This window comes from Pyrgilauda ruficollis, unplaced genomic scaffold (genome assembly GCF_017590135.1).
Source record: "Pyrgilauda ruficollis isolate IOZ18807 unplaced genomic scaffold, ASM1759013v1 scaffold92, whole genome shotgun sequence".
In the NCBI taxonomy this organism is placed as follows: domain Eukaryota; kingdom Metazoa; phylum Chordata; class Aves; order Passeriformes; family Passeridae; genus Pyrgilauda; species Pyrgilauda ruficollis.
The window spans coordinates 426,991-440,163 of record NW_024531266.1 but is presented as its reverse complement, the minus strand read 5'-3'; the positions used below and the strand labels follow the sequence as shown (position 1 = coordinate 440,163).

General features: G+C 38.2%; 1 protein-coding gene across 1 annotated transcript; it reads left to right on the top strand.

Moving 5' to 3' along the window:
- The first annotated feature begins 2,695 nt into the window (after positions 1-2,695).
- On the top strand, positions 2,696-13,070 carry CUNH5orf34 (chromosome unknown C5orf34 homolog). Its single transcript, XM_041489322.1, has 12 exons — positions 2,696-2,890; positions 3,157-3,246; positions 5,377-6,020; positions 6,627-6,722; positions 7,778-7,901; positions 8,742-8,833; positions 9,051-9,120; positions 9,418-9,588; positions 10,018-10,106; positions 10,827-10,919; positions 11,861-11,901; positions 12,666-13,070. Exons 1-12 carry the CDS (start codon positions 2,696-2,698, stop codon positions 12,857-12,859), a joined length of 1,899 nt encoding a protein of 632 aa, XP_041345256.1. The 3' UTR covers positions 12,860-13,070.
- Positions 13,071-13,173: the final 103 nt, after the last annotated feature.

Genomic DNA, 13,173 nt, shown 5'->3' with positions numbered 1-13,173 from the left:
ATCTAAATACAGGTCAGACTTTCAGCTGGCTTTACAAGCAGATGTATTGTGGAAATTATTTGTATTCAGAACTTAAAGTCCCAAGGAACAAGCATTCCTATATGCTTTACAGTAAGGTAACAGTGACTCAAAGGGACATGCATTTTACATGTTTTAGTTTTGCATGATTTGTGGTGAGTCGTCTTTTTCTGTCAGGTAGCTGTCAGCTCCAGATATACTGTCAGCTTGTGGAAACAGTAATTTTATTAGTAGATAATAATCATGCCAAATCATTGGGTAAAAAAAATCAAGAACTAGGAGCTATATATAGAGAACAACTCAAGTCAAGTTTGCATTACAAGGTTTTTCCTCCACTGAAAATACTAAAAATCATGAAGTGAGACTTTCATTCAAACTAGTGTAAAAGTTTCTAGTCTGTACATATGAACTTTGTAAATGCTTTCAGTCTTTACTGCAATGGGAAAAAAATTGGTTTTAACTGTCCTGCTGCATTAAAAAAAACAGTTAAACACTCAAGTATTTCCCACTTGTCTTAAATCTTGCAGAACTTCAATACAAGCTAGTGAATGTGAGAGAGCAAAAGAAAGCAGCAGGTTTCTCACTGTCAGGGTCCCCTTGTCTGCTGCTTGCCCACTCTTAATTGCCCATTATTCTGTGTATGACAGAAATGAGTCACAAGAGGTTTAAACGTTATTTCACCTGAATTTTAGCATTTACAAATTTCAAATGCACTGTGTAAGTGTTTATCATCTACAGGTTTCTGAATAATGCCTTGCAAATGTACAACTTTTTAAAAAGATTTGTTTTCTTAATAGCATAATGGTAAATCAGTGAAGGCACAGAAGCATGGAAAGCAAAGTTTGGGGGAGATGTGAAGCAAGGTCCTTTAGCACTGATTCTGAAAAGAAACAGGCTTCACATTCAAATTTGAGCATGAGACCTAGGCTTTGCAGATCAATAAAAGCAGGCACACTATTTCCCACTCTTGACAAATTATTATGATTAGCAAAAATATTTGGTATTTGAAAATCACACTTGGTTTAAAGGAATTTCAAAATGGGCTGGAAGAATTGCTGCTTTGCATGTGCTTTGCTGTTGTGTGATTTTCTTATCCAGAAATGCAGCTTGTTCTCAGTATTTCCTTTTAAAATATGCGAAGAAGTTCTTGATACTGGCCTTTGGCTTTTTTTTTTTTTTTTTTTTTCTTTTTCAAGCAGATGAGCTCACTGAGTTTTAACTGTTGGGTTTTAGAATAATTGTACCACTAGAGAGAAGCAAGACTGGCCCAACCACATCAGGTATCACAGGTATCACAAACTGCACATAGCTAGGTTGGTTTTTTTCAATAGAAAAATCCATTGTGAATGTTAATGACACCCGGTCTGGTTTGTACTAGTAATCTTTATTTTTCACTGGGATATTATTTCCTTGTCACGTTCTGCCTTTCCTTCCTACTACACACAACTCATTGAATTACTGACAGCTGAAGTTTGCAACTTCTCTCTGACTGAATTATAGTTCTAATCATCCAGTTGATGCCTGTGGATCAACTAATGTGGATCATTAGTTGATACCAAACAGAAAATGACATTCCAGCCAAAACTCAGGGAAGATGCTACATTGTACCCTGAACTGCTGATTGCCACCTCTGCTTCAGCCTGTGTGACCTACTTCCACAGTTCCTATGCTGAGGGTTCCAACCAGAGCAGTGAGATTGTGAGCAAAATGCAATGTATCATCCATAAATAATAATATTCATAACTCATTCATAATCCCAATATATACTTTGAAACTTGCTTCAGACAACTACTGAACAGAATAATACTCATTAAAAAGAGGTATTCTGAACAGAATCAGGTTGTTTTGATGCATGGCTGAATCAGCAGCCACTTGACTGGGTGTTGATCTACTCTCTGGTGAGACAACAGCTGTCGAGAATGGAAAGTTGTACTGAATGCAGTCGATGATTGCACTGATCTGAGACACATGTACTTCCCTAAGCAAGTAAGGGAGCTAACAGAGACCATATGGACTAGTGGGGATAGTCAACTGCATTTGCTAAGGGCTGGGAGTGGGGGTTGATAATAATTGTCACTCAGCTGTGAACTGCCAATCTACTTAAAACAGCTTTGATTAAACGGTAAGTATTGGTGGGGGTGGAGGGTGTATATAATAGTCAAAAAAAGGCAACTAGGCATCATGTTAAAATTATCCTTTGGCATCTTGGTCTTTCTGTTCAGATAGGGCTTCTACTGCCCAGTTCTAGGTACAGAGCTGTGTGTTGGCTCACCCCTCCTCACACACACCCCCCCCCCCCCCCCTTCCGTTTTCAGCAAATAAAAATTTATTTTTAAATTTATTAAGAAAAAGAAAGTACAAGGACACCGTGTGCGGTTCCCTCAAGCTTATTTTACAGATGTGTGTACGGAATGCGCTCATCTTGCCTGAGAGAGCAGGAAGGCACGGATACCTCAAGGACGTACCGCGCTGGCAAGCAGCTCAGCACGACATCGAGGGGTGCTCGGCGGCAGCTCGGGCGGAGCTCGACGAGCGCTCGGTCCGAGTTCGGGCGGAGCTCGGCGGCAGCTCGGGCGGTCGCCCCGCCCTGCCCCGCGGTTCCCGCCGTGCGGCGGCGCGGTCGCTTCAGCCGCCTCGGTCGAGCGCTGCCCGCGGTTCTAGCTCGGCCTCCGGTGCGATGGAGGCGGAAAGGCTGATGGTGTTGTTCGGGGACGACTCGGTGGAGGTGCACTACGCGGGGGGGTCCCGCTTGCTGCTGTCTCCTTGCGGCTCCGAGTATCTGTACGAAGCGGCGCTCCCCGCGGCCGCCCACCCGCTCCAGCCGGCGGAGACCACCCGCCAGCGGGTCGCCTTTGTCGTCAGTGCCTACCGGGTATGCGGTGGGCAGTGCTTTTGGGGACGGGAGCGCTGTCTCTCGTCCCTGTGCCGTGCCTGGGAGCATCCCTTGGGCAGTGCCAGAGTTGCCTCCCTGCTCGGGAACCGGCCGGCCCGGGGATCACGGTCCCAGCAGGAGTTCTTGTTGCTCTCTGTGAAAAACGGAGCGGGTTTCATAGCTTCACCTCCATGAAATCAGCATAAAACGTTATCACTGCATGTAAAAAGTCGTAATAGGGTTTGTTTTTCTCTGCACTTCAACAGGAACAACTTCTGCGAGCGCTAGATTTCCGGAACGCGTTTTCTTCTCGCCCGTACTTGCCTTCACGTGTTATACCTCCAGAAAGAAAAAAGGTGGGATTACACATTAGGCGAGTAATGCTTTGGTAAAAAAAAAAAAACTTCTCTAGCGGATTTAATATAACTTCACATGCCAGTGTGTGAGTACAGGCCCTGAAGATCTGTCAAGTGCAGTTTGGCTAATGGAGATGTCATATTTCTTAAATTTCTGCCGTTTTAAATTACAGTTTTAACTGTTACAGTTTTAACTGTTAATGCATTTTCTTTGTAGAAAGAAACACTAAAAGTTATTTTATTCCTGGCAAGGGTAAAACTTAGCATTTGGTGTGTTGTTACAGTTTGGCAGTAGGAACTTTTCAGGGAGGTCACAGTGCAACAGGATGGTATTTTCCAAGGCTGTCAAATCTCCCCATTGGAGTACCGCTGTGAAAATGCTGCTGGGGTCTGTGGGAGGAATGGAGCAAATTGTCTCTCTGTGGGAATGGCCACTCCAGGTCAGAACATCCATGCAGAGACCAATTAGTATTTCTGGAAGCTTTGTTCCAGATCAGCACCTCTAGGTGTTCCCACTGAATATGACTGTCTGCACAGCATGGTGGGAATCTTAAGACACCTGATTAATCAGGTGAGTTTTAAAGCTTTTAGACTGACCCTTCAGTAGTAACACCCTTCATGCTGATGTTTAGCTGCCTAAAGCACTGTCACTCAGTGTCACTATATACTTAATTAAAAGACAGCAGTCCTTATCAGTCATGCATTCAGTGCAAAGTACAGCAGCAAAGAGCTGATTCTCTGCTCTTAGCACTGAGGGGTAAGTTCCACCTTCTCTCAGCCTTGAATGATCTGCTTTGGAGGTTGACTGAATTTCTAGACTGTTTTTAACTTACAGCATCCCTTGTGACTTGCTGAACGATGCTGAAGGATAACTTTCTTAGGCCACAGCAAGCACCTTACCATGTTGGTTGGCTTCTCCCCCACACCCCTTTTCTGTTGATTTGGTTTCTTCCCCTTCACTTTGAGAAAAACTCCTGCTTTTCTTAAAGCCAAAATACTCTTTTTAGAAATTCTGAGATTGTCCTTGTCCAGCAATTTACTGCCACTTTATTGTTCTGTGGCCTGTTATCAAACAGTGCCCATGTTTTCAAGGCCCTTGCTGTTTCCCACACTCCAGTGGTCCACCATAATAAAGTAAGAGTTAGTAAACTTCAGCTCTCATAACAAATTGTTAATGAGCCTGACAGGCCAGCCCAGGGCCTAGCAGGGTTAACCTAAGGCCTGAGGCCTGTTACTACCATGACAATACCTTCATGGCCACAAAAACACTTAGACTGTGTTACTTGCCTTATGCTTGAGTTCAGAACAGCCCTGTGATGTGCTTAGGCTCTCACTTGGCCACTCCAACCACCTGCTAGTCTACACAGCTCCATGAGGGGGATCTCATCAGTGGTCTGGCCTATTGAGAACTGCAGCTAGTATTCAAAATGCAGGTTAGCTGTGAATATGTATCCAGTGGTATCGCTGTATGTTCAGTTTGCTCTTGTTCCATTCCTAGAACTTTCAAACATTTCATACTGATTAAATTGCTGGTAAGCATTGAGTGTGTTTTCATGGCATTGAGAATTACAACACCAGGATTCTGCTTGGTGGTGGTCAGCTCAGAGCCCATCCTCCTATACAGAAATATATGTAACTATATATAGTTAGGATTGCCTTTTCCCATTGAAATTATGTTTATCTCAACTGAAGTTTTACCTGCAGCTGTGTTGTCTGGTATTGATTATTTTTTAGTGTCCTTTTGCAATTCTTTATCAAATTCACTGATAATTGCTATGAACAAGATAATTTGGCCATTCTCTCCCTTGTTTCTGAAGAAGCCATTGGAAACACAAACATGTACAGTTGTGCTTGGTCAGTTGCCCATGTACCTTACTAATTTATGGCTTGATTAAATTAAAACATTATTGCTAGATAGAACTTTGTTAGTACAGGAAGAAGCAGATATGAAGATTAGATGTTTTGCTTCCTCTGAGTTCATACACATAGATAAATACAGAGCAACATTTCTTGCCATACATCACCTTGCAGAAGGACTGAATTAATTTAAATGTAAATACTCCATTGAAATTGCTGAGAAGCAGGTCATTTTTATCTTGCTGCACATTCCAATCCTTTTTCTTGTATTAGATTCTTCTCAGTGATATCTTAGAAATTAAATGGCCTGACCCTGCGACAGCTGATCTGACAAGATGCTTAGACAATGGCAGTGTGAAGATCTCATCTGTAGATGGCTATGCTCACCTTTACTTGTCAGAATTGCAGCAAGAATTTACAGTGGAGTTCTTATGCAAAGTCAGCCAGTCATCTGCAGCATCCTCACGCTCCTCTGAAAAGAACAGCAACTATCAAAGCGGAGATCAGTGTGGAACACCAAGTAAAAATTCTGCTGCAGAAGTCTCATCAAAACAAAGAATAACAGAGAATAGGAGTAAACGTGGTTGTGCTGAAGATAGATATAGGGAACCAGCCAAACCAAAGGACCAGAGAGATGGAGATGGAGTCCCTTTGTTCCACACAAATTGTTCTTCTGAATACACATGGGTTACACAGCGTTGGACTGTTTCCTTGTGCCCAGAAGAGTGGAAATACCCTTTGTCCTTGGCACTAAAATGCTGTAACTTACATACTGTGGAAAATGTAATAAAGACATATGAGAAAACCAGCTGTACAGCTGTTGAAGGTGACGTTTTAGCAGCCCCTGAAACACATGATACAGTTTCTTATTTACCTACCGCTTTGCCACTCAGCTGCAGAGCCCCACATCTACACAGGTAATTTAAACTTTACTTTGTAGTTGTTACCATATGCTTTACAATTCTGCAGTTTGGAACTTCAACTTCTAGCAAAATAATTGAATCCTGGTTATAAAAAAAAGTTTAAAATTACTGTCAGTTGTGGGTTTTTTAAGAACTTCTTGAAACATGACATTGTAAAACAACATTCTGTAACCTACTGTAATGAAGCTACAGTAATTAGTTCAGATCAAAAAAAATACTTTCTGACATACTTCTTGAATATGTAAACGAAAAAGAGAATATTGAAAAAAGAACACAGGTTTTGTATTAGGGTGAGTTGGTTTTTCCTCTTCAGTTTTGAAAAGATAATATTTCTGAGGTGGGCCAGTGGCATATGTTGTCTGTCAGCATCACTAAAAACAATTAAAAAAAAACATTTGTGGGATTGAGAAGTTTAATTTGGTAACTGAAGTGGATCACTAAGGAATTGGAGGGCTCTGAAAATATGTGTCCATTTATCATTTGAATAAGTATGCATGCATCAATTCTAGTTACAGAAGTGATTACAAGTAAACACACACGCACAAAAGAGCAGCCAATATATGAACTTAGTGAGGCTGTCATTGTATTTTATGCACACAGGTGGACATTCTGCGACTTCTTCCAGAATGAAGATATGGATGAGTATTCATTCCATCAGCTAATTCAAGTAGTGTGGTGCCAAGGTGTTTTCTACAGGTATGTAGAAGATCATCTGTGTTATTTGGGAGACTTTATTTGTATGGGAATTAAGCTCTAAGATGAAATGTCTTACTTTGTCCCTTTACTCGCTCTTTGAGAAATGGAGCACAGTCTTCATGTCAGAGTCTGTTTCTGCTGTTTGTTCACTGAACTTCACATTTTCTAGTACGGTCTATTATCAGGCCTGAATCTGAAGTCATGTTTAAGTGATCTGATAATCTGATTTCTTAAAGGTTTACCGGACAGCTGGAGTTCCCACAGATTTCACTTAAAATAATGGTACTTGGTTTCTTTGCTGAAGATTTCACTGTTTAGAAATGTTCATCTTGGTGATCTACATAATTCACATGTTCAGCTGTGGATTTTCCTGGCAAGTCACCTTGTCCATATGGTTAAGAAAAAAAAAAAACTTAGAAAAAAACCAACCAACAATAAGACTTTCAAACTGAAATTGCTACAGCTGCTATTAACTTGCAAGACCTAAAAGTCTTTGATAAAAGCATCACTGGTGTTTAACCCTTTAATCTTTCTGCTGAGTGTTCTTCATTTTTCCTCAGTATAATTCCTAAATTTTCATCTCATCTAAACAAAATGTTTAGCAGCACTTCAGAGTTTTTTTCAGAGCTTTTTTTTCTCAATTAAGACCTTCAGATTGTTCAGGAATTGTTCAGTGTGGCAGTTTTCTGTAGGTGTGGCTGGTCTACTAAGGAAGTTAGATTTTTCTTTACAGGATCACTATGTTTTGTGGTCAGTGGAATGAGCAGCTCTTGAAGGTGTTTACCTTGACACAAAAAAAGCTTTCTTCGCGTATTTAAATCCCACTCCCATGCACATGTGCAAACAAAGAGCCTAGTAATGTTAATATTCTGTGTTAAAAGACATTAATGGTACATTCTACTGTTTGTGAAACAGTAGAAATTTTTCACATCTGAGTTGCTGAAAATGTGTCTGAAAATGTTTATTGTTTTCTTCAGGTTTCATAACCTGTTCATAACCTTGTCTAGTGACACAGCATTTTAAGTACTTGCTAAAAATTTTGTTATTTTTCTTAGATTTATCCATGGTAGGACAAACATCGCAGAAATTTATCCTGGTGATGACTCATTTTTCAAGTCAGAGGGAGAATTTTTGGGAAAATATTTCACACATTATGCAATCCAAAAAGGGACAAAAAAGGTACAAAACTATTTAAAAATTAGAACTGTTAAAAAGGATGTTCCAAATTCCTTCAAATTAGCAGCTTCCTTAAGACATTTGTCTGTGCAGCATGTAGTGAAGTCCCTACACTGGTAATTACTGTAATGCCTTAATCAAGCCATCAGTCATACAAAAAGAGGAGATTATTCCTTCTGTTTCAGAAGGTAATTTTGTAAATTTTACTCAGTAAGAAGACTCTTCCTCATTGTAACATTTATTTTATCAAACTCAAGAGTAAGATTGTGCAACAACCATTTCTCACAAATTTAGAAGTTTAGTCTTGAAGCTTATGTATTGATTAATCTCTTTGTATTTGGAAGTGTTTTCTATTGTATGAAGACAGAACCTAGAAGGTGCAGGTTTTGTTCTGGCTTTGCTCAGACCAGCTGTTCGGTGCTGGAAGAGGATGTTGCCTCTGTGCCTGTCTGTTAAACTCCCCCAGAGGAGAGATCCTCTCAAGTGCTAATGCAACACCTTGTATTTTTCAAGCAGAATTAAGGATGAGATTTGTACTCTTGGAACCCAGCCTTTAACTTGTAGTCAAACATTGCCACTCAGTAATGACCTGTAGTCTGCTGTCTGACAAGAGGAGTTCCTGGTACTTACTGATTAAAGAAACTGAATATTTGACTATTTCTTTGCACAGACATAGGCTTAAGAATACAGTTGTCATTCAGATATTTGTCTGTGTTCTGTGGCATATTTAAATGTGATTATAGTTGGCTTCTGGGAGGTTAGAAATTTCATAACTTGCTCTTAATTCTGTTTTCATGCTACGGTACCTGTAACTAACTCATCTTCTTTCTGCTCTTTACTCAGGTGGAAGAAAAGATGTATTCAGTGAGCAGCCTACCTCCAGATGTGCCAGGACATCCATACTCAATATCCTCCACTATTACTCAGGCAACCAAGTAACTTTACCTTTGTTACATTAATTCTGCTGACTTAGAAAGGACAGGAGTTAAAATTACACAGAACGCTTACTATTACTTTAAATATAAAAAATAAAGGAAGTTATCTTGGCACTGAGGGCATATCTAAACTTACAAAACAAAATTTGAAAGTGCTTAGAAGACTTAGTAGGAATTAAATGCTTAATACTTTGTTTGGGTTTTTTTCTCTCCTCAGAATTCTTCAGTATTGCTGCAAAACAAAACTGTCATTAAGTCATAATTATTATCTCTGCTGCTGGAAAATGGTATGTAGCTGAAAATTTATAAATCTTGCAGTATTATAAGGATGATTGTACAGACCATAGGGAATAGGATTTCATCTAGAGGGAAGAATGGTGAGTGTATCCTCACAGACCAGAAGTGAGATATTTGGGACCCAAAAGCCTGCATTTAAAAGTTATATTTAAGAAACAATTGCATGATTAAGAGCGCTGGTTGTGATCTGGAAAAACAAGTGAATTAAAAATCTGGAACATATACAGGCAGTTGGAATGATGTAAATAGCTTTTCTTCAAGTTTTTAATGTATTTGTTTGGTTCTAGGTATCTGAGACTGATGGACGAGAAATGTTGCCAGTTTTGCTGCATGAAAAGGTTATTCCCAGCACAGGAAGACTGGTTGTGTACTCAGATCATAAAGTCCATGTTGTTTTTTGGGATAGGATGGCCCTGACTATGGTTTGGGATTTCAACTCTTCCTGTAGTGAGATCCAGGTAACATGTGACTTAGAGGAAGCTAAGTCCTAAAGCTTTCCATGAAAAAGTGTTACTAGAAAATTAATGAGAATAGCAAACAAAAGTTCTGATGCCAATAAAATACAAAAACAAAAAAGAATTGAGAATTCTACAGGTTTGGAGACATTATTACACTTTTAGAAATAATTTATTCTTGAATAGCACAAAGCAAGAGTTGGGGCTTTGCTAGGTGTTTTTCCCCTGCATTTGTCATAGCAGACTATAGCAGATTCTGTCCCTAGCAAACCACAGACTTTCAAGTTTTTAAAGTGGATTGTTCAAAGATATTTAATTCTTAAATTGGTGTATTATACTTGCTTTTTTTTCTTTTTTTTTTTTCCCTTTGGACTACAGCAGAAAATTAATATTTGGGTGGGTTTTGTTTTTTTTTTTTTTTCCTTCTCTAAGATAAATGAAGATGTAGGCTGGTGTAAGTTAACTACTCCTGATGGGCTACAGCAGCTAATACAGATAAGTCATCCTGGAGTCTATGAAAGGTAATTTAAATTAGTTGTTCAATTTAAATAATTTAAATATAAAAATTATTCTTTATAAATCCTCTTACATGAAGAAACAGTATTTATGGACAATAAACTGGTAGGGATGGACCCAACATATAATGATAAAAGCTCCATCTTATTTCTGGCAAAGATTCAAGACCTGTGTGACTCAGGGCCACTGCATACTGTGATTCCATTATAACTGTTATGGCAGTGTTTTTTTAGAAAAATAACTAGAGCTGCAACTTAGCATTTACTTCAGTAGATAAAAACCAAAAGCATTTGTCCTATATAGATCTGATATATAGAACTGAGCAGCACTTTATCCAATTTTTGCTTTATTACAGATATTAACCTCCACCTGCTGAATATTTTCTAATCTGCTTGCTGTAATTACAGCCTCATTATGGGAATCATCAGAAGTTTTCTGTGCTGCATTTTAGCAAGCAGATATTCACAAACAAAAATTTGCACTTGTACACTGTTCATTGCAAAACATACAGCTTTGTTATAATTTACTATAACTGTATAGATCTAAATATGGAGAAGATTCTAGACAAAAAATGGCAAGGCAAGCTAGGAGAAAAAGCTACATTTTGAATCATAGCTTTTTCTCTCAGATCCAGGTGTATTCCTTAGTGCCTTCAATTTTTCTCTTGAAATTGAGTTTATTTTTCAAACAAATAACTGCTTTTTTGAATTTTCATATTAACACAGGTACATCAGAACAGCAATAGAATGGTGCAGAAGTTTGAATGAAAGGAAGGAGATTGCTGAATATACTGCACACTCTGTAACTGAAGAAAATTGGTATTCATCTTTATCCCAAATAATTGACTATAATAATATTGAAAACAAAACTCAAAAATATTATAACCTGAATTTTATATCTTTCATTTCCTAATGAAATGAAAAATGAAAATTTGTTTTAAAAGTCCATTTATTTTGTATATATTTCATATATATACATATATATTATATATATGAAATATATATACATATATATTATATATATGAAATATATATAATATTTTTTATTCAGTGTTTAAAATGTTTGGTGAGTTTCAGGTGAAGGTTGTTTCATTGAGCTTTATCTGTCTTAAAAATCAGAATTGTGGCAACTTTGTCCAAGGAAAGTTAATGTTACAAAGATAGTGTCTTGCAGTGAAAAGATATCAGTCCAAGAAAGATGGTTTTTAACAGAACATCAAGCATTTAAAACAGTACTTTTAACTGCCTAATGACAGTTGTATCTCTTGCTGATGTTTTTGTCCTTTTTAGTATGTGCTACTGACAAGAATCTATTGACATAATCTCTAAACATATTGGGATATTAAAAATGTATTAATTGAAATCAATTGCAGTTGCACTTGCTAGTTACTGCCCAAAAATCTACTGACATCATCTGCAAACATTAGGATATTAAAAATGTGCTAATTAAAATCAATTGCAGTTGCACTTGCCACTTAAATTATAGCAGATTCAGCATCAGCTATATTATATTTATAGCATTTTATAACTGATGGAAATGAAAATTCTATCTATATTTATACATACTTACAGCAAAGAGACTATTCTTAGAGCAGAGACCAAATTTTTGGAAACACACATGATTGACAAACGACAGCCATTGAATAGTGGTGTCAAAGACACAGATTTTGCTAATCTAATTCTCAGTATTGGAAATTATTAAAAAATAAAATCTGAAGTAGAAAATATCCTTGAGAAATAACCTTTATTTTTTTGGACAGGTCTGCTGATGCTGAGATTGAAAAAATACAGAGATTTAATTGTATCCTTTTAAAAGCTGTAAAGCTTTTTTTTTCCTTTTATATTCTGCTGTTTATCTGCATGTTCATATCTGCACTTTAGATCATCAAAGACTCTCTGTCCTGATCTTATCTTCTTTTACTGTCTCACTTCTTAAAACAACCTCATTTTCTTACTTATCTTTTTTGTTTTATCACTTGTTTTGTGGTAAATATTAAAAAAAAAAAAAAAGTTGAAGTACAAAACTAAAATGAAAAGTCACAAGAAAACAAAGCCCTTTAATGTGTATTAATTTGATGTATTAACTGATGCAAAACCAATTGCATCAGTTTTGCTGAGAGTCATCTGCTGATCTGTTCTTGAAAGACGAACAACACAGTTGCCTTTGGGCTTGTTGCAGTACAGCATCTTTCTGTTTATCAGCTACCTTAGTATTGTTCTGTTGTGTTCAGCCAGCTGGAAATGTGCACTGTGCTGAATCTGCTTAAAGAAAACTGTCTTTAAGCCAGTGTTCAATTCTATTAGTATGAAAAGTGCATGCTGTTAAACTGAACTGTAACACCCTTTTTCTTTTCAAAGTTTTGGATAAATTGAAGTCTAAAAGACTTTTAGATTTTTCTATAAATGTTGTAGACGTTTTAAGTAATAGTCTTTTTTCACCTGTATGTCATTACCATGCTACCAAACGTGAGACTTTGCAAGGCAGAATGACGAATACAAATGCAGAGATTTTTTTCTCTTTAGGAGGAAGAGTCAGAAATTTTTCTCTTAACAAAGTAACACTAGTTTTATTAGACAATAGCAACATTCTGAAAAGATCATCTGCCACAAAATCCAATCCATCTGGTATCACTGTCAGAAAAGAAGAAAGCGGGGGTGAGACAGAAGAACTCAGTGAAGGTTGTGTCTTGGAGGCTTTGGAAAAAACTTCTAAAGTCATTCAGGATATTGAATCTCTGCTTGCTGCTTCTGGGAGGTGAAGCCCTGTGTTCCGTGTCCTCACAGGAGCTGTCCCAGCTGTGTCTCAGGAGGCTCTGCAGGGAGAGAGGAATGCTCCCAGCTGTGTCTCAGGAGGCTCTGCAGGGAGAGAGGAATGCTCCCAGCTGTGTCTCAGGAGGCTCTGCAGGGAGAGAGGAAGGAAGGCTGAAGCCAGAGGGACAGGTTGCCAGTGAAGTCTGTCAGGTGCCAGTGTAATATCAATAATAACGCCAGTGCTATATTTGGTATAGGCAAAGAGAACAGTTGAGATAATGGAGCACTGCTGTATAAACAGGTCAGGCCTGACCTGACAGTG